The sequence below is a fragment of the Desmodus rotundus genome, chromosome 3 (assembly GCF_022682495.2).
Source record: "Desmodus rotundus isolate HL8 chromosome 3, HLdesRot8A.1, whole genome shotgun sequence".
Lineage (NCBI taxonomy): Eukaryota > Metazoa > Chordata > Mammalia > Chiroptera > Phyllostomidae > Desmodus > Desmodus rotundus.
The window spans coordinates 14476733-14498170 of record NC_071389.1 but is presented as its reverse complement, the minus strand read 5'-3'; the positions used below and the strand labels follow the sequence as shown (position 1 = coordinate 14498170).

Here is a 21438-nt window from a genome sequence, read left to right as displayed (position 1 = left end):
ATTTATCACTGTCCTCATTGCCCCCCTACCATCCCCACCCCTACACACCAAGGAGTCTGGGTTTTTGCAAAGTTTTTGAGGGACCTCTCTTGATCCTTGGTTCCTGGTGTTGTAATAGAAGAGACTAGCGGCAGGAGGTCACCTCCTCAGAATCTGTCAGGAGGCATCAGCTAGTTGAACCCTCCCAGCAACCCCGAGGAGTAGAGACTGTTATTTCCTTTTTGTAGATGAGAAAGCTGAGGGTGAGAGACTAAGTGACCTACACACTGCCGGCAAGCGGCAGAGCTAGGATTTGAACCAGGGTCTGTCTACCTAAAACCCATATTCTGTTCACTTCCTAGTGGCCAGGGGCCATGTGAACCTGCTCCCCCAATCCTGGCATGAGACACAGGGTCTTCTTAATGTTTCTAGGAAGAAGTTTGGTCTTATGAGCATGTAATAAGCTTCCAGAACTCCTTCCCTGAGAGAGAGCTGGAATTCTAAGCAGACGCAATAGCTGCCGAGTGATTTCGTGTTTGTGTCACTGACCGTAGCCATGAAGGGAATTCTGGGATGTCAGGGAAGGCTTTCCAACCCCACAGGGGCATGGAAGCAGAGGTCACTGATTTTCCAAAGGCCCTTAGAGGACTTCTAGACCTAGCCACAGAAACTGAGGCCCAGAGAGGGGACAAGACTTACTCGAGGTCATCTGGAGTCAGGGGCAGGGTAAGGACAGAACCCAGGATCCCAACCTGGAACACTGAAGTCCATGCCCAGGCTGGGGGACTCCAAGTCAGTCTGATTCTTGGGCTTTTCTCTAAGAAGAGGTGGCTCTGGGGCAAAGCTTCCTTCCTTGCTCTTCCCACCCATGAGTGACCAGGGACCTTCTTCAGGCTCTCTCACAGCTGTGTCACCAACCACACGGCACCCCCCTCCCCCAAGCACACTCCTGATGTTCTTGCTCCTGCAGAATGGGTTCTGGAGTCCCTGGGTGTTGAAAGAAGGGACAGATCGCATTCCCAAATATTTGTGATTTTAGGATATGCTTTTTCTACAGCTTAGGGATTTTCCACAGCCAATATCGAAGCCCTGGCCAGCTCACCCATGCTCACTCAGTCAGTCAACAAATACTGCCAGGTACCTGCTTGGTGCCGGCTCGTGATGAACGCTGAGATGTCAAGAAGAGCAAGTTGCATGCTTTGTCCCCATAACTGGTGACAGGTGGAAAAATAACATGGTGCAATGCACACTAGGATGGGGGAGGGATGGGAACCACAAAGGTACAGAGCTGGGGCTCCGCACCCACCCAGGTGAGTGGTCATATAGGCAAGGCTTCCTGGAGGATGAGAATTTCAGAAGAGGTCTGAAGAAGGAGCAGGAATCAGACAGGGAAGAGGGTGGGGAATGTGTGTTCCGGGCGGCAGCTACAGCTTGTAGCAAGGCTCAGAGACTGGACAATACCAGGTGCGCTGGAGAAATTTACCCGAGGGAAAGCAAGTGCGTTTTTCTGGCCGTCCGAACCAGAGAGAGTCAGCAGGTGAGCCTGCCGCTGGAAATGTCAATCCCGTGAGTCAACGCTGTACAGGTGCTCTCTGTTCAGCCGCATGGAGGGTTCAGAGAAATACCGGGTGTGCTCCTTGCACTCAGAAGCGTGTCTCCCTCACTGAGAAGACAAGAACTATTGAATTTTAGAGACCAGAGAATAAAGGTATCTAGGGGCCATCTTTCAGTGGCCACAGCCTCTCACTGAATAGCCCCAGCACCCTTGAGCAGCCCGGCCTCAAGTCAGCCACGCCATCATAACAAGAGCCATCTCCTTAAATCCAAAGAAGTTTGCCTTCTTAACCTGTCCCCTCGCAGCACCCCTGGGCAGAGGTAGTTACACAAAGGGGGACGAGGCCCTCCTCCAGGCAACAGCTCCTCTGATCTTTGGAGACGGGCCTCTTGTCTCACCTGCCCCCGACCTGAGCCTCTCCCTTCCAGCCTGAGAAAAGGAGCAACGCTGAAGAATAACATTGGAAAATGCCAAATGTGCGCAGACCGGAGCTCTAGAAGGATTTTTAGAGTGGGAGTGTGGTGGGCTGCCGTTGTCACAGCTTCTTGCTGCAGGACAAACCATCCCTGGGGGTTCAAAGAACTGGGAGTTTTCCTAAGGGAGGGGAAGTGACAGTCCAGGAGCGGGGTGCAGCCCAGACAAAGACACTTCTTTTTTCATGATTACTGTTCAGATTCGATATCATTGTGTACTGGTTTCAGGTGTGCGGCAGAGGGTCAGGCAATCAGACATTGCACGGAGGCACTTCTTTGGCGGCTATTTGTTTTGTTTATAAGCTTTCTCTTAAGAAAATGCAGATGAGCAAAGGAAAGAAAATAAAAAGCACCTGTAATTCTACGACCACCCAGAGATAACTCCATTGATATTTTCATATTATATCTTTCAAGACTCGTGTATGTACCTTTCTCTACGTGTGCATGTATGTCTTCTAACCAGGCTTATACTATAGTTCAGGCCACACTGGTTTTTGTTTGATGAAATACTGTGAATCTTTACCAGGCCCCAGAACATTTTCCTCCAGCATTATTTTGAAGGCTGTGTTCATCTTGCATTTGGTGGACATACTATTATTCATTTAACCAAACCCCTATTGTTGGACACAGAGACTGTTCTGGTTTTTTCTTCTTCTTTTTTTAACTATTAGAAATGAAGTCTGAGTATTCCCAAGTTCTTTAAAGATCCAGGTGTCTTCCTTCCCATTAATTACTACATAACCATAGTCCCTCAGAATGACAAGAAGTCTAGTTTTTCCATCAAGTTCCTCCCTCCAGGCACTCTGAGAGTCCCCAGGGACAGTTTCACAGTCCCCGGATCTGTCAGCTCTGCAAGCCAGCCAAGGCGGCTCCAGCTACTGCTCCTCGCCTCTCTGCCCTTCTTGGCATTTTGTAACCTGTTTCTCTGGCCATGATCTCCCCACACCATCTTGTGCCTGAAGTCAACAAAGGCCCCATATCCATCATGGTCCCCTCAGGAGCACAGAAACCTCTCAGGTCTTTAAATCTAAGGCACTTTTTAATACAAGGGACTTGGTTATCTAAATGATGAAAGAGCTGGTAATCCAAGCAGGAAATTGCTCCACCCTTTGAGCTAAAGGGAAAAGTGGGGGCCAGGGGGGTGATGTTTCCAGGAGCTGGCCACCTAACAGAAAGATGTTGATGGCAGCCTGGCTGGAGGGAGCCGGAGGTCCAGAAGACACACAGCCATTGCTGGGGATGCTACTCAAAGCAAAGAAAGAGGGGAAGGAATACCCTGACTTCCCTCCTCCAGCATTCCAGTCTTTCTCCAGTGCCTCCCATTGGTCAGACCTATCAGGAAGCAGTTGACAAAGAAGTCTGGGAAATGTAGTTTCCTGCAATTACAGGACAAGACTGGCTCAAGCCAAACCTTCTCTCTCCCAAAGCACAGCTCAAATTTGGCTGTTTTGTCAAACAAACTCTACCAGAGACTGAGGGCTGATAGAGTACAATTACAACTCAGAAAAGAAAAACTTAAGTACAGATCCCTGGATATCACAGCCTACTACATCCAAAAGGCACCCCCCCCCCCCTCCATGCCCAGGCTCCCTTAGGAGCCAGATGTCCTGCTATTGGCCTCAGCCTGCTGTTGCGTCCCGGGGGTCAGCCGAACTCTCCCAGGGGCAGAGAGTTCTATGGTCATGTCCTCCCTAACCCGAACTCAGGCCCCTTCAATTTTTCCCTGAGACCCAATGAGAAGGCGAAAATATTTCTGAAATTATTTAGCAAAGTATATCCTAAACACCCATCCCAAAGAACTTCACGTTAACCCCTGTGGATACAGCTCTCGGTAGGATGGTAGCTTGGGTGAGCCATGTGACTCTTCATCATCCCAAACTAAAGACCCACTCATAAATTTTGCCCCCACTGCAGCACAATAGAGTCACTGAAGTTTCAGATCCATTCTTTCCTCCCTGATCTTTAGCAGATCCCAGGCACCAAAGGCTCCAGGTGAGAGTTCAGGGGCTTCTCACCCCAGCAGCCCCTCTAGGAGGAAGGCTCTCTTCTTTGATACACGGCACTGCAGGGGCAGCAGACATCCTGTACCTCCTCCTGCCGGAACAAAGCCAAAGAGCTTTGGCACAAGGAACATTCTGGAACATACGGGGTAAGTACAAAGCAGGTTTACAGTTGTGAGTTTGTGAAACACAGAGTTTTTCCTATATTATTGTTTATCACTTATTACATCATTCTCCCTACTGTAAACCTACGTTTGCCCACACTGTACTTTCTGCTCCCTGGTTCAGCTATTTTCCTCAGGGTAAATCCCTGAGAATGGCACTACTGGGGCAAGACATAGGCACACGTCGTAGGATTTTGATCCACAGTGCCAAACTGCTCTCCGATAAGGCTCCATGTGTCGTGGTTCTTTTTGCCTTTTCTGCCTCTCGGATCCCTGATAAATCATCGAAGAGTCTCGGGATGATTCAGCCACCAGACCAGATAAACACGCTAGCCAGTTGCTATTGCTGCTTTTTGCATCTAGGGAAGGAACTCCCTTGGATCCCACCCAGAACTTGGAATTCCGCAGCACCTACGCCAGGTACCTTTGTACCTGCTCCCCACTGCCAGGTCCCACCCTCCCCTGCTCTCCCCGCCCCTAGCCTGGGTGGAGCCAGCTGCCAAGGTGGCAAAGCTTCCCAGTCCTCCCCCAGTGCTTGGTCCAGAGTGGAGGCAAAAGAGGGCTCTGTGCCCGGCCCGATGAGGACACTACTGACCATCCTGGCTGCGGGGTCCCTGGCTGGTGAGTGCCCATTGCCCCGTGGCCCCCACCTACCCCAGCACAGCGATCAGGGTCATGTCCCTGTACCCTGCCGTGCCCAGGACAGCCAGTTTCAGTTTCTTCTATGCTGGAGCTGAGCTGCATGCTGGGACTGCAGGGACAGACCCTTGCCTCCCTCCACACCCCATGGGGGCCTCTTCTGGCCCTTCTTGCTAGTTCTGAAAGAGCATTTTCCCCCACAGTGGCCAGGTGTGGGGCCTTCATAGGCTCTAAAGCACTTGGGGTACAGAGTGCATGAGCCCTTTTCAAAACAGAATGAAAGGGCATAGTTTTCAGATCCGATTAGGTGGATGCTTTGGTTCATCGTGATGGAGAACCTACGGGCAGATGTGTGAGATCCTAGATTGTGTCTGCTCTCTGAGAAGTTTGATAACACTGAGGGAACTTTTCTCAGGGGGAGATGGCCTGTACAAGGCCCTATAGTTCAAGTTCAGGACGAGCCCAGGAAGGATCAGAGCCTCCCAGGCCCCTCACTGCTGTGCCCGGCCAGTGCCGACTGGACCACAGTGTTTGCGGCTGCCGCCCAGGCCCCTCCAGTCTCTCCTCTCCCTGGCATCACACTGGCCCAACACATGGGGACTTTGGTGAGCTGGGAAGATATGCATCCCCAAGAGACTTGGTCCTTTAGACCTCCACCCCTCTGGTTGGGAGTCATGGAGGCTCCTGGCCCTTTAAGATGGGGTACCCAGGGGGAACAATCCCTAGGAGATTGTTGAGAGTCAGTGAGGTCACTCTGGGGACCTAGGTTTCCTCACCCCCCCTTTTCCTAGGCTGATTCCAGAGCATGTTGAATTGTTTTTGCTCGTTGGTTTTTCCTCAGCTTCCCATCTGGTTGACATAAAATTGTTTTTCCACAAAAGTGTGATAGCTTCCTTTGATCAGGAAGACGTCTGCCAGCCTGTTGGTCTCGACAACACACGTGTCCCGGGATGTCACAGCATAGTCTTTTACCCGGGAAGTGTGGGAGAGACACAGGCGCAGGAGCGGATGATGGACTTGAGGAGGAAAAGAAGTCAGTGGGGTGGGAGGAGAGGGGAGAACTTGTTAGGCCTTGACACCTCCTAAAAGAGGGGACCCAACCACGGTCCACCCACCCCATTTCAGGGAACCAACTTCAGTTCCCTCCTGAGCAGGGTGCCCAACTCCACTCAAATGAGGCCACTGCCCCCTGAGCATGTCCCAGCCTCAGCCACCTGCCTCCCCTCAAGCCAAATGGCCCACCTGGATACTGACCCCAACAAGCAATCTTCCACTGTAGACCCTACCCCTCCACTCGAGGGGGCTGCGTCCAGCCCCACGCAGACCCTGGCCTTGTCTCAAATCCCAACCTCTCCCTCTCCTGCCCCTTCCTTACCAGCCCACCAGGAGCTACCATTGAGTTCTGACCTCAAGTGGAGCCTTTGCCTTCCTAAGAAATGGGTGGGCAGGGATTGGCTTGGCCAGCAGAGAGGAGGTGATTTATAAACATCTTCTTCAGCCTTGATTGGAATTGCTAACTTTGGGCAAGTTACTTCTTAGACATCTTAGTTGACTGTCTCTAAAATATGGGTGAGGACACCAGCTTCAGATGGCGTTAAGTGAATGGGAGGCAATAACAAGTGCTGGCAAGGATGTGGGATAATTGGACCACTCAGACGTTGCTGGTAAAAATGTAAGATGGTGCAACCACTTTGGAAAATAGTTCAGCTGTTCTTCAAAACCTTAAATATAAAGTTACCATATGGCCCAGCTATTCCACTTCCAGCTGTACATTCAGCCTAGAGAACAGAAGACATGTCCACTTGAAAGTGTGTACCCAAATGTTCCCAGCAGCGTTATTCACAATAACCAAAAAGAGGGAACAACACAAATGTCCATCCACCGATAAATGGATATACAAAATGTGCTATGTCCATACGATGGCATATTACTCAGCCATAAAAACGAGGTTCATACTACAATATGAATGAACTTTGAAGACATTATGCTAAGTGAAAGAAGCCAGACACAAAGGCCACATATTGCGTAACTCTATTTATATGAAAAGCCCAAATAAGCAAATCCATAGAGACCGAAAGCAGATTAGTGGCAGCCTAAGGCTGGGGCTGGGGAGGAACAGAGTAGACCGCTAGTGGGCACGGGGTTTCTTTTCAGGTTGATGAAAATGGTCTGGCATTAGAGAGCGGTAATGGTTGCACAGCTTTGTGAATATGCTAAAACACCCCTGAATCGTACACTCTGAATGGTGACTTTCATGGAATGTGAATCAGAGCTCAAGGAAAAGGAAACGAAGAAGTGGAGGGGAGCAGTGGTGGTCAGCGAGCACTGTCTGTGGTGTGTGGGTGGGCGCTGTTCCCACTGCCCCTCCTTGGACCGTTGGTGCTGGGGGGTGGGGTGCACGAGCCCCTCGGCTCACCCTGCTCCCGCTTCCCGCAGCTCACATTGCTGAGGACACCTCGGATCTCCTTCAGCATGTGAAATTCCAGTCCAGCAACTTCGAAAACATCCTGACTTGGGACAGCGGGCCGAAGAGCACCCCTGACACAGTCTACAGTGTGGAGTATAAGACGTAGGCTTCCCTCCCAGCGTGGCCTCCTCTGACTCTGCTCAGAAACCACCCCTTCCGAGAAAATGCACCCTTCTACATGCCTCATACCCCCCACCCTGACTGGGGCTATACCCCCAATATAGCTCTGCTCCTTTGTTTCTTTTGCAGAGGGAGGATGAGATAATGGTTAAAAGTACAGTCTCTGGCTTGAAAGCCAGCTCTCACCTATATAACCTTGGGCAATTGGGTAGCCACACCAAGCCTCAGTTTCCCCATCGATAAAATAAGGATAGCAATATTTCCTTCATTATAAGGTTGTTAGGTGGGTTCAATAAGATAGCCTTTGGCACTGGTGCCTGGCAAATCATTGTTTTATTATTAACAATGAGACTGAGTCACACAAAGTTGTGCCTACCCCATCCAGCCTATGTCCCAGTTCCCATGCAGGGAAGGACGGTTGGCGTGGGCTCAGGAGTCTGCAAACCTGGGTTTTATTCCTGATCCTGATACTTCATCCTGTGGCAAGTCACTCCCCTTTTCCGAGCTTCACTCCCTCATCTGTAAAGTGGGGATAATAGTGTCTGCTTCAGAGGGTTACGCTGGCAGGGAGCCCAGAATGTGGATTCAGACTGGCTGGGTTCAAATCCGGCCTCCCCACAGGCATGCTTCAAACACCTGGGCAGGTTTCACTTCTCAGCCTCAGCTTCCTTATTTGAACAGGGAGAGAATAATGTATGAACCTCACGGGATCAATGTGTGGAATAACAAATCATCCCCATAAAAGGCCTGGAACACAAAGCATGCTAAGTAAATATTAGGTATCATTATCGTTTTTAATAAACCACGGGTCTGATGCTAAGCCTGTTCATTAAAGGTGTGCTCCGGCCCCTCCCTCGCATACAGGTACGGGGAGATAGAGTGGCTGGTGAAGAAGGGCTGCCAGCGGATCACCAGGAAGTCCTGCAACCTGACCATGGAGACAGGCAGCCTCATGGAGCTCTACTACGCCAGGGTAACTGCCACCAGTGCGGGAGGCCGGTCAGCCACCAAGATGACCGACAGGTTCAGCTCACTGCAACATAGTGAGTAGGAGCCCCTGTTATTACAGGGGAGGAGAGGAGAATGGCCCACAAGGGCTCTGCTTTTCGGGGGTAGGAGGGCTGTTAGGGATGTGACTTTTAGAAATGGAGAACATCCTCATGTGGTTGTTCGTCTTCCTCCACCCCCACCCTGAACTCCCCAGTGCAGACTGCCTTCCTCTTCTCTTGACTGCAACCAGGGTCTCTGACCCCAGCCCCCACCCCACCCCGCTACTCCTCCTCAGACCCTTCTCCGATCCTGCGTCCGGTCTTAGCTTCAATTCCATGTCCTAAGGGAGCGTCCCCGCTACCGGCCCCCAACCTGATTTTACCAGGTCACCACCTGGTATTCTTTGTGACAATTAGCTGTTCACTGCCTTCACAGCGCATATCCCAGCCTGCAGTTCTTGTGTTTGCTTATAATATATATCATCAGCCTCCCTGCTGACAGGTGAGCTCCGTGTGTGGGTGTGCAATCCACAGCATTCCCAGCCCTTGGCATGGTGCCTGGTACATAGGAGATGCTCAATACATAATCGATACAGAAGAGAAGGAAGGAAGGAAGGAAGGAGGGAAAGAAGGAGGGAAGGAAGGAAGGAGGGAAGGAAGGAGGGAAGGAAGGAAGGAGGGAAGGAGGGAAGGAAGGAGGGAGGGAAGGAAGGAGGGAAGGAAGGAGGGAAGGAAGGAGGGAGGGAAGAAGGAGGGAAGGAAGGACGGAAGGAGGGAAGGAGGGAAGGAAGGAGGGAGGGAAGGAAGGAAGGAAGGAAGGAAGGAAGGAAGGAAGGAGGGAGGAAGGGGGATTGCCAAGTTCCCCACACAAGTTAAGCGAGTGATGACGTTCACTGACTCAACAGCCACATGTTTTTTTTTTTTAAGAAAATAAAAAATTAAAGTGAATAAGCTATTTTATTTTTCTTGTTTTGTTCAATGAATACACGTTTATTGTAAAAATTGTGGAAAATATAGAAGTACACAAAGAAAAAGAAAAGTAGCCCAAAATAGTCTGAGCGTTTAAACACGGCTGCAGTCACCAGCAACCCCATCTGTCCTCTCGTCATCTGGCTGTTTGTTTTCTATGTGATGGTGTCACGCCCATTCTTTTGCTCATTCCCAGTAAGTGTTTTTCACAACATGATATTTCACTGCTAAAAACGACCCATTCTATGGAGTTACTCTAATTTACTTCCCCAATGCACTTTTGAAGACGTTTAACTCCATTTTTCAATTTTATAAACAACACTGAAGTGAACATTCTTTTGGCTCAAATTTTTTAAAGAATTTATTTATTTGTTTATTTATCTATTTATTTTTAGAGAGGGGGGAAGGAGGGAGAGAGAGAAGGAGAGAAACATCAGTGTAAGACAGAATCATTGATTGGTTGCCTCTCGTACACACCCTGACCAGGGACCGAACCCACAACACATGCGTGTACCCTGACTGGAAATAGAACCAGTGGAATGAAGCCCAACCAGCTGAGCCACACTGGTCAGGACTTGGCTCAGATGTTTTTAAACTTGGAGGTCAATGGACCTTTGAGGGTTTTTATGAATTAGCTTCGGGGAGTATGGGGTTCATGAATCCCTGAAATCGAGGGTAAGGTTTTCGCATACGTAAATCTTGGAGGAGAGAAGAGCCATAGGGAGCATTCATCCAATTCCCAAAGAGGTCTGTACGCCAGTAAAGCTCATGTGGTTATTTAGAAAGTTCCGTCTGGAGAGACTAAATTCTTAGGCTTGGAATTAAGGCTGAGTCAACAATATGGGACACCGCAAACATTATTTAAGGTATCTCACTGACCATCATCACTCCCCAAAGCTGTCAGTAGGCTGGGGGAGAGTGTGTGCTCCAGGCAGATTCCAGGTGGGGTGAAGGGCCCAGGGTGTATGGGGGCTGGGCCACGGGCATGATCAACCCCCTAGGAGGCCAGTGTCCTCCCTGAGACCTTCCTACTCACTCTTGGTCACCCCTTTGCTAGCCTTAACCCAAACCCCAGTTGCTCGCAGGACGTCTCTCTTCTCACCTATGTGTTTAGCTGATGCTTTCAGAAGCATAGCTGGGGCTGGGAGGGAGGAGCGGGGAAATGTACTTCCGGCTGATTCCGACTTTTCTTTGTTCTCCCTCCTTTTTTCCAGCTACCATCAAACCACCGGATGTGACCTGTATCCCCAAGGTGAGATCCATTCGGATGATTGTTCACCCCACCTGCACGCCCCTCCGTGCCGAGGATGGCCACCGGCTAACCCTGGAGGACGTCTTCCACGACCTGTTCTATCACTTAGACCTCCATGTCAACCAAACCTACCAAATGGTAAATAAAGGGCAAATATACGTGCTGCCCTGGTCCTTCCCTGCCTGGGAAACCCATTTCCCTCTCAATTAGATCTACGTGGCTTCAAGTAGAAAGATGTTTTATATAAATTAGCATTTCCCAAAACACGGCCACAGCCTCTCCCTGATGGGCTCACTCGCACAATAGCGTGCTCCCGTCTCTGACAAGCCCTGCAAAGCCAAATGGTCTCAGCTTGTTTAATACAGCTTCTCCCACATTTACTTGACCTTTTATTTTGCACAATATGTATTGTTTTTCTTAGTTTTTTGCCTAATGCCTTTTAACATCCTGGGGGAACAAGCTCTGTTAACATTCTCAGGTGTCCACTTCGCAAAATGCTGGAATCAGTTGCCACTGCTGCCGTTCCTGTCGCCAGCGCTCCACTATCTGTGGGGAGTGGACACAGGCAGTGTCCGAAGACCAGCAATAGTGAAAGATGGAAGGCGGGGACCTGCATTGTCAAACAATATGCAGGGGTTTTTTTCTACTCAGAAAATATGTGGCATTTCCCCCCAGCAGGCACCACTAATCCATAATTCCATTGACTGTTTCTGCACTCAAAGAGTTTATAATCTGGTGGGAAGGAATGGAATTAAAACGAGAAGTTAAATAGGTATGGGTAGAGGAAAATAAGGGTATTGGCTGAGGCAGAGCAGAGCCAGCAGGTGAGAGGGGAGATGGCAGTTCAGGGAAGTCTGACAAGACTTCTGGATCAGAAAACTTTCTGGTGCCAATACCAGTTTCTGAGGTGTGCCAAGTCATGTATGCTTATTACATCACTTAATTGTCACCTAAGTTCTGTGTGGTAGGTGCTATTATCTCCTGCATTTTCTGAATGAGAAAACAGAGGCTCAGAGAGGTTAAGTCACTAGCTCAAGATTGTCCAGCAAGTGGTAGCATAATCGAGATTCAGACCCAGCTCCATTCAAAGCCCACGTTTCCCCCACTAGCCTGCATCGCCCCCACCATGATCATAGGGCGAAGCAGAAACACCCTGGATGTTGCTGGAAAGCACAGAACTGCCCGGTTTGCCTGGAGCAAGGGGACGTGGAGAACAGCTTCCCAAAACATGGTCCCAAACCAAGGGCATCAGAATCTTCTGCAGCATTTGTCTACAGTGCTCCCTCTCCCAACCGCTTAATCAAACTCTGTAGTTACACCTGGGATCTGAAGCGTAGTGAGTATCCCACGTGCTTCCTGCCTGCACTGAAGTTTGAGAACCTGATGCGGAGGAGCCGTGGGAGATAAACCCAAGGAGAAGGCCCAGGGCTGTGCTGTAGATGTCTGGGATGGCAGAGGGAGGGGCCGTTATTTATTTCAGTCGTCACGGGGGCAATGTGAGATTGTTGTGTAGGGAGAGTCCTTATCACAACTGTATTTTGGTAAATCGCTGAGGTTATCATAATTTAATTCATTCTGTGGTCAGAAAAACACTCCGTGTGATTTCAGTCCTTATAAATTTATCGAGACTTGTGTTATGGCTCAGCAGTGGCCTTGCTCGGTGGCTGTGGCATGTGCACTCGAATATTCTTATGGTCGTTTGGTGGAATACACTATGTTTGTCCGTTAGAGCGCAGGGGCTGGGGGTGTTATTCAGATCTTCTACACCTGTCCTGGTTGGGGAGGGGTCGATTGTTTTTTTAATTGCTGAGAGCATTGCGTTCTCCAACTATGACTGTGGAATGGTCTATTTTTCCATTTAAGTCTATGTGTATTTGAAACTATTATCAAGCACATACACATTCATGATTGCTAGAGCCTCCTGATAAATTGGTGGTGGAGATGGTGGAGGTGGTGGTGATGATGGCGGTGATGGTGGTGATGATGGTGATGGGGGTGGGGGTGGGGGTGGAGGTGGTGGTGATGGCAGTGATGATGGTGATGGGGGTGGGGGGGTGGTGATGGTGGTGGCAGTGGTGGCGGCGATGGTGGTGGTGGAGGTGCTGGAGGTGGTGGTGATGGCAGTGATGATGGTGATGGGGGTGGGGGGGTGATGGTGGTGATGGTGGTGATGGAGGTGGGGGTGGTGATGGTGGTGGTGATGGTGGTGGGGGTAGTGATGGTGATTGTGGCAGTTGTGATAACAGCAGCTAGTATGTACTGAGTGCTTACTACGTACCAGACACTATTCTAAGCACCAGTGCATGGAGCTGGGTGACTGATTAGGTGTGGGGATAAAGCAGAAGGCAGGGGAAGGAAATGGAGCGTGGCAGGCGGATCCACCAGTTTCTGGTTCGGGAGCTGGTGGTACCCTTTCCCTAAATGCAGTAACCCAGGCAGAGGTGTGAGGAGACTTGCTTGGGCTCCACATGGAGACTGGGGTGTACGAGGAGTCACTCTGGGTTCTCTGTCAAATTCAGCACCTTGAAGGAAACCAGAGGGAATACGAGTTCACTGGCCTGACCCCTGACACGGAGTTCCTTGGGACCACCACAATTTTTGTTCCAACCTGGTCCAAAGAGAGTGCCCCCTACGTGTGCCGTGTGAGGACACTGCCAGGTGAGTCTGGCCGAAGCCGGAGGGAGTGGGACTCCTGAATTCAGGTCTTGACTACATGCTTTCCCCCCTGTAACCAAGGTGAGGCTGGGCGGTCCTCGGAAAAACTACAGGAGGGTTATCAGCACGTTATTAAAGTTAATCTTTGTTTATCCACAAGTGTGTTAGCTGATGGGTTATCACACCACACGTTTAATCTTCACCCTCCAGCCTGGGTCCGGATTTCCTCTCTGTGGCAAGCTTAGTGTGTGCCCCAGCAAAGCAACCGCACCTTAATATTAACTCAGGTGAGATACACTCGGAGAGAATCTGCAGGGGGGAGAACGAAGATAGAAAGGTCACTCAATTTCTTCCAAAGTCATAACAGCAGCAATAATAACTAGCATTTCTGCAGTGCTAACCAGGGACCAGGGACCACCAGGCGCAATCCTCAGGAGCAACCTATGAGGTGGGTACTGTTGTCATCCTCATTTTACAGATGAGGAAACAGGTTCAGAGCAGTTAGGTGACTTGCCCAAGGTCACACAGGTGGTGAGGAATCGAACTGGGCCTAATCCTGGAGACCAAACGTCCTCACCATGGTGCTACCATAGCAACAGTTTTGAGTCACTGGCTCGCTGAGACAGTGCCCCACGCTCCCTTCCTCTGGCACATTGGAACTCCACTCTCGCCGTAAGCATTGTGGTGTTTTCCTTAGTGTTCATTTTCCTAGACATGCAGAAATGTTGTAATGCTCAGAGCAGCGAGTTTGGGGGATAAAAGTGATAGCGGGGGGTGGATGGATTTGGAAAACCAGTCTCCACTTTCGACATCTTGTGCAGATGAATGAGGTCAGCAGGTGATTTCTGTTCTGAGGAGCAGAGCTGAGGGGGCTGCAGGGGGGGGGCCCTTGGGCACGACTGCAGCTTGGAGAGTCATCCCCAGGTAGGTTCCAGCTTTCAGTTTCGTTTGAAAACTCAACCCATCAGTTGTCCCAAGGGCCCACAAGAGACTTATTCTCCACCACAGTGCACTCATTTTCAGGGGACGATATGGCCGGTGGCATAGCCAGCACTGGCCGCTTGCATGGGGCATGCCTTTCCTGGGGACAGGGCCACTGAGGAGACCAGAATAGAACTTGGCAAGAGGAAAACTCAGGGGAGAAGGGGGGGTAGTGTTGCAGGCACTAAGGTGGGAGCATATAGATGACTCGTGACCTCTGCCCTGGACCAAACTAGACAAACCTCTCCCACCGCTGCCCCTCTGCCTTTGAGAATGTGCAGACCACGCCACCCTTGTCCTCCCATTGGCTTGCCCCTCCATGACCCAGCTCGTGCTGTGATGCCATTTTTTCCCTAAGACTGGAGCTGCTTTTATATAAATCACACTTCTTGCCAGCTATTTCCTACTGGCATATAGAAAGCACCTTATCCTCAAAGCTAAAGCATATTAATGACAAGTCCTGCCATTCATTAAGCTCCTACTCTATTGCCAAGCACTGTGTTAAATGCTTTACCTCTGTCATCCCATTTCATCTTTATAACAATCCTGAAAGATGGGTAGCCTTGTCCCCATTTCACAAAGGAGGAACTCCGGCTCAGAGAGGTTAAGCAACTTGAAGGTGACCACACAGCTGTTCGGTAACCCCTAGTTAGGTTCCTCTGACCCAGAGCCTGAGCTGTAACCATCACTTTGCAATTTTGTTTACAGCTAATTGCCTCTACTGCACGTTTGTTCCTCTCACTGCCCTTTATGTCTTGCCCTTGACCCCCTATCCTGGGGTCTGTCTTATCCCCAGAGCCCATAATCTGCATTTTATCTACCTCTCAGAATATCTGGGAGGGTCACAGAGCAACACCCAGTGTCTTGATGATGGAAAGGACTCTAACAGCCATCTGACCGCACATCTAATTCTTACAGATGATGCAACGAGGCACCCTTGTGTTGTGACTACGAGGGTGAGCTCTGGAGCTCTCCGTGTCAGTCCTGGCTTCTCCACGGCATAGCTGTGCGACCTTGGTCACATCACTTAACCTCTCGCTTCATTATCTGTGAAAAGGGAGCATCCCTGGCTCTCTGTGTTTAGTGGGCTAACACAGGTGGAGCAACCGCGCAGTGCATGGCACATTTTAAGAACTCAATAATCGCTGGCTACTGTTAATAAATGGTAGACCAGAGAGGGTTGTGCAGCAGAGAGAAGGATGTTCAGCGTATCGGTGGTTGAGCCAGACATCTAATCCCTCACACTCTGGTGTTATTTCTGTTATTTCTTCCTGCCTTGCCATGGATGAAATGGCATATAGGAATGTTCCATGTCCCTGTCCTATCCTGGTACAAGGAGCAGTGGTTTTCCATTAGGCATGTCACGTAGAGACATTCAGGTCATGTTTTCTCCCTGGAGCAGTGCTGGGAGTATCATGTGACAGGGGACAGGGCATCACTGAAGTGAGAAGCTGACCCAGAGAGGCCCAAGCCACAGGGATTGGGGAGCAGAGAGGAGTGGGCTAGAAGCAGGGACTCCGATTCCCAGTGTTCACAGCAGTTGCCAAAGTCATGGGCAGCTGGGGATCAGCTCCTCAAGCTGAAGCCACATGGGAACAGGAGGGTGATTTGGAGAGACAAGACCCCTGGATAATATAAATTGTCAGTTTTAACAACAACAACAAAAACAAACTCTCCAATTACTTCTTCCTTACCAACCCCTTCACCAGTCCCACTTGGGCTGGTGACAAGAAGTGTGTCATGCCAAGAATTAGCTGTGCCCATCCCAGAGACGGGGGACCACAGGAGAAGGCTCAGCACCAAAGCCCTCAGTTGTCGTCTCCCTCCCTTTTAGAAAGGGCGGTGCCTCCCCAGCTGCCTCCTGAGCAAGGTCTTCCCTGACACCCAGCCATCTACCAAGGTGGGGTGTGGGAGGACAGGCTCCTCCCATTGTCACTGCCCATCCTTTGCCAGGAAGGCAGGGCCGTGCTCAGAGCCAGGTAAGAGAGGCCACTTCAGAAGGCCCCCCACTCCAGCCCTGGCTCTGGCCATGGCCCTCCCCCTGAGATGAAGAGTCCTTAGGCCCAAGAGGACAATTCCCCTGGAGCCTGTGACCTCCCTTCCAGACCCCACTCTGAGAGCCTTGGACCCCGAAGTTCCCAGGAGAAATGCTCTGAGCCTGTGTCCCCTCCAGGTGGATCTCTTCCTTGAGTCCTTCCTCCTGACAGGAGATCTCTCTGCTCCTGCAGACCGGACATGGACCTACTCCTTCTCCGGTGCCTTCCTGTTCTCCATGGGCTTTGTGGTTGCCGGACTCTGCCTCCTGAGCTACAGATATGTCACCAAGCCGCCTCGGCCCCCTAAATCCCTGGTGAGAAGCCCCACCTGGGGCAGGAGGGACAGGTCTGGGGAGGGCCCCGAAGTGGCAGAGGGCCCCAAAGTGGCAGAGGGCATAGACCTAGGAACCCCTGACTCTCCCTGAAATACAGAGATCAGCACACAAAGCAGGAAATTAGCCCTACTTTCTCCCCTCCAACCTAAAAATGTGGCTTGCCAGGGGGTATTGAAGAGGGGCTGGTGATCAGGAAGGGTGGGCTTGGAATAGAAAACCCACGCAGCTTGAAAGCATCCACATCCAGGCAGGTAACATAGGACCTGAGGGAGCAGGTCACTGCAGGGGGTGGTGGGCACTGTGGGGTATCAGAGCTCACGCCCTGTCCGGAGGGCAGCCAAGTACTACCCCCTGGGAATGCTGGCCCAGGGTGGTCAGATCTTCACGTACGTTTTCCAGAGAAGTCAGAATTTCAGATTATAATGTGAAATCTCTCAATTGGCAAATGTTGGCAACTAATTCTTAAAACGTAAAGTCGTGTGAAAACCACACAAGTCACGTGGCAGCCCCTGAGTGGCCACCAGCAGTGGCTGCAGTGGCTGCAGTGGCTCTCACCGGGGCTCTGAGTGGCTCTCACAAGCCTGAGAGGCTCAAGGGCAGGTCACTTGATGTCACAGCCCAGACAGTCATTTCTAGTAAAGCTCTCCTGGCCTCCCCTCCTCCCCATCCTTTCCCACCTTGCCCCCTACATCAGTCTCTTGGGACCTGTGAGCAAGGAGCAGTGGGGGCCACCACCTTCAGAGAATACCCCAAGGCCACCCCAAATCTAAGTCATCTACTTCCTGGGTTATCTGTTTCCTGGAGAAACCACAGCTAAAATCTCTCTGCTTGTGATAACCCAGACTTCGGGAGCGGTCCTCAGCGAAGGGCTGGCAGCTCTGTCCCTTCACGAAAGCCCCAGAATTTAAAGGAGTCTCTGGGAGGTGAAGGGCACATGCAGGACATGTATCTTGAAAAGCCCCCAGTGGCCGACCCCATTGCCCTGGCCTCCCCGTGGAGGACCCCACCCCCCAGGGCACCCTCAGGGGTGGAGAATGGGCCCTAAAGGTGGGCCGTTGTTATCCCTGTGCAGGACATCCAGCATGTGCTGACCTTCCAGCCACTGCAGTTCATCCAGGATCACACCCTGATCCCCGTCTGTGACCCCAGAGGCCCCAGCAGCCTGGCCCAGCCTGTCCAGTACTCCAAAGTCATGGTCTCTGGACCCCGGGAGCCTCCAGGAGCCCCACCACTGCACGACCCATCTGAGATCTCCTACCTCGGGCAGCCAGACAGCTCCGTCCTCCAGCCCTCCAGAGCGCCGCCTCACCAGGCACTCTCCCCGCTGTCCTACACTCCGCAGGCTGCGCCTGAGGTCAGACCCCCATCCTACACACCTCAGGCCATCCCGGACAGCTGGCCTCCCTCCTATGGGCTGTGCATGGAAGACCCTGGCAAAGACTTCCCCTCTGTGACACACTCCAGTCCCAAACACCTCAGGCCTAAGGGTCAGCTCCAGAAAGAGCCACCAGCTGGAAGCTGCACCGCAGGTGACCTTTCTCTGCAGGGGGTGACCTCCTTGGCTATGGAGGAGCCCAAAGAAGCAAAATCCTTCCAGCCGCCCCTGTGTGCTGACACAGATGGAGCACCTGACATTAACGAGTTTCACAAAGGACAGCCAGGGACACCAGGGTACCTGAAGAGCCGGCTGCCCCTCCTCTCCTCTGTCCAGATAGAGGGCTACCCGGCGCCCCTCCCTTTGCACACTCCATCCCTCTCATGTTCTCCCACGGACCACGTTTCTAGTCCCTGGGGTCTGCTGGAGTCCCTCGTGTGTTCCAGTGACAAGGACCCAGTGTCTGAGACTGAGGCCAAGAGCGCAGCCCCTCGGGCCTCAGACCCGGAGCAGCCCGCAGAGCTGGACTCTCTATTCAGAGGCCTGGCCCTGACTGTGCAGTGGGAGCCCTGAGTGGCCAGTGGGCAGGCCTGGGCCTTCCTCCTTATCCCCAACCCAGCCTCACTGCCTCGGCCATCACTCCCACCCCCATCCCCACCATGCTGTGCACACAGCCCAGCCTCAGGGGGTGACCTGGAGAGAACTGGAGGAAGGGGACACTGGGTCCCTGCCGTGGCTGGAGCTAAGAGGCACAATGAGGACTCCATACAGGGAGTTATGGGTGGTATCGTGTATAGATGCATGTGCACGCAGAGCTCTGCAAGGGAGGACGGGACAGTCAGAGTGAGGAGTGAATGCAGGGAGACCTCCTGAGACCCAGCTCCTAATAAGCTGGTCACAAAGTCCTCCTGGAGCTCACCTCTCCTCCCCCCACTCCTGGTCAGGTTCATAAACTGATTCGACAGACAGTGAGGCCTCTGCCACCTCTGTGATTCTGTGCGTGAGAAAAGGAGCCTGAAAAGATGCCTTGTAGCAGGCTGGGCAGAACCAGAACAACCTGCACTTCTGCCAAGGCCAGAGGCAGCGCCATGGCAAGACTCCAGGGAGGGGTGCGGCCTGGGGCTCATTCCCAGCCAGGGCTGCTGCCTGAAGTTGCACCATTTCTACTTCATTCCTCTGCTAGAGGCTGTATGTGCCCCAAGTGCAATGCAGGTCCAGCAGTGAGGGCAAGCACGTAAGCCTTTTCTGTTGGCAGCAGTTTCGGACCCTAATCTGAGAGTAGGGTTTCAAAGGAACGTGGGGATGTGAGGCCCCCATGCCCCCAGAGACAGAACCGACAAACAGTGCTGACTCTTCACAACTTTGGAAACTCAGCCTTGGGTTTGGCCCATCTGGATCCAAATTCCAGCCTCACCATTTACCAGCTATATGGCTTCAAGCAAATGAATCACTGCTCAAAACTTCAGTTTCCTCATTCATAAATGGGGAGAATGACACCTACCTCACCGGGTAGTGGGGAGGATGAAATTAAATAGCATCTGTAAAGTACTTAATAGTGCTTGACGTGCGGGCAGTGCCCAATAAATGGTATCTATTTCCTGTTGTGATTTTTTGTTTTTTGATTGGACAGCACAGGGAATGACACCTCGCCCCAGTTCAGGTTAGCTTCGGGCCGGGCGTTTTCGCACAGCATCCTGGTTCCTCAGGATTGTTCCAGCCACACCAGAGGAGTGAGGCTGTCTGGTGGCGGAAGCGAGCGATGGGATTACAGGGCCTTCTGGAAACAGGGATGAGAGGCAAGCAGAACGTTCTCCCCAAGGTTGTAAGGGAAAGCTGTTTGGAGGTGCTGACATTCTCAGAGGACCCCCTTTGTGTGGAGGCCCTCCTGCCCGCGTCTGCTCCCACATAGGCAAAGGGCCCTTTCTCTGTGCTTTGAGGGTCCCGGCACCTTCTTTGTATCATTTGCATCTCAGATGCTCCTTATGATGAGAAAACTGAGGCCCAGCCCTGGCTGCTGTGGCTCAGTGGGCTGAGTGCCAGCCTGCAACCAAAAGATCGCTGGTTTGATTCCCAGTTGGCGTGGAAGAGGTAACCGATCCCTCACATCGATGTTTCTCTCTTTGTCCCTCCCTCCCCCTCTCTCTAAAAATAAATAAATAAAATATGTAAAAAGCAAAAACAAAACTGAGGCCCAGAGGGGAGAAGGGGTCCACCCAATTGCCCCTCGCTGAACTCATGACATGGCCAGAGCTCAAATCTAGTGCTTGCTTTCCTCATCAAGAGAAAGAACTTTCCACACTGGTTTGGATTCGTTGGAAGATGAGGCTTAGGAGGGGAGGGCCCCAATGGGGTCCCTAAGGGACAAGCGCCGCCATCACCTTCCTGTCCCAAAGCCCTATCCAAGCGTTTCTGAGAAACAGGACCAGAGCCCAGCTGCCTCAGTGTGACCTTCTGGAAATGTACAGTGCCACCCTTTCTCTGCACCCAGACAGACACGCCTCCCTTCCCCATCCTCCCCTCCCCGCGACACAGCGCCCGGTGGGGGTGCTCTTGTCTGTTTGTCATTAATATTTAACATTTCAGGGTCGCTGGTTTAGACCCAATATCTCCCTAAGAGAGGGCAGCTGCGTCCCCGCCCCAACCCCATTCCCCTCCTCATGGCACCCGCTGAATTGAGGTTAATGATGCTCCCCCTCTCCCCACACTGCAAACAAGTCTGCTTCCTGTCACCCGGTGTGAACTTGGCCAAAGGTAAGTGGGACGTGGCAACACAGAGGGGATTTTTTTAAATTAAAAGCCATAAACATTTCTTCCAATTCACAGGGCCACAGAGCTCTCTAAGCTCCTCGGGGTGACAGACGTCCCAACCACTCCATGACTGTTAAGGGCGGAGTTTGAGAGCCTGAGGAGAGAGGGGCATGGCTCTGAGCCCTGTGACCCTCTTCAGGCAGGACTCGTCCCAACTGAGGAGCAGACAGCAGGCTGCCTGACCCTGTAAGGTCCTGGTCTCCTAAGCAGGCAGCCCAGCCCTGCAGTTACAGTCGGAACTGGCTAGAGGGCAGTGTCCCAGGCCCTGGAGCTGGTGGGGGGCAAGGGGTGTTGGCATTCCTGCGTGACCCAAGCCCTCACCCCATTACCAGGAATCTCCAAGCTGTCACCTGCCTCCCAGGCCTGGCAGAGCCAAGCCCAGGAGTAAAGGAACACAGTCCTCGGGGAGCAGGAGGAGGAACTCGGCCATGTGGCCCCACAGTTTCAGCAGGTGATTAGTCATCCTCCTGGAAACGTTTCAGATAGGTTGTTTCATTGATATTTGCAAAGGAGGAAGTGTTACTCAGGCAGGTGACTTGCCCAGGTTGGTTTCCTAATAATAAGAATCCCCTGGGGAGCTTAGGGAAAATACAGCTTCCTCAGCCTCCCGAGCCCACTAAATCCCTGGCTCCTGGGGAGTC

The 21438-nt window shown here is 51.7% G+C and overlaps 1 protein-coding gene across 2 annotated transcripts; it reads left to right on the top strand.

Moving 5' to 3' along the window:
• The first annotated feature begins 4666 nt into the window (after positions 1-4666).
• Positions 4667-20054, top strand: IL22RA1 (interleukin 22 receptor subunit alpha 1). Of its 2 annotated transcripts, none has more exons than XM_045190977.3 (7): positions 4667-4792; positions 7247-7379; positions 8262-8440; positions 10570-10745; positions 13127-13265; positions 16472-16593; positions 17714-20054. In XM_045190977.3, the coding sequence occupies exons 1-7, from the start codon at positions 4750-4752 to the stop codon at positions 18560-18562; spliced, it is 1641 nt and encodes a 546-aa protein (XP_045046912.2). In that variant the 5' UTR covers positions 4667-4749; the 3' UTR covers positions 18563-20054. The 2 variants fall into 2 exon arrangements, with proteins under 2 accessions (XP_045046912.2, XP_024409867.2); XM_024554099.4 differs by having other exon boundaries at positions 17687-20054.
• Positions 20055-21438: the final 1384 nt, after the last annotated feature.

Bases quoted from the DNA above. Each gene is read 5' to 3' on its own strand.
- IL22RA1 (XM_024554099.4), top strand. From the start codon at position 4,750: ATGAGGACACTACTGACCATCCTGGCTGCGGGGTCCCTGGCTG. The intron at 4,793-7,246 runs GTGAGTGCCCAT...CGCTTCCCGCAG, and splicing joins GGCTGCGGGGTCCCTGGCTG to CTCACATTGCTGAGGACACC. The intron at 16,594-17,686 runs GTGAGAAGCCCC...ATCCCTGTGCAG, and splicing joins CTCGGCCCCCTAAATCCCTG to GACATCCAGCATGTGCTGAC.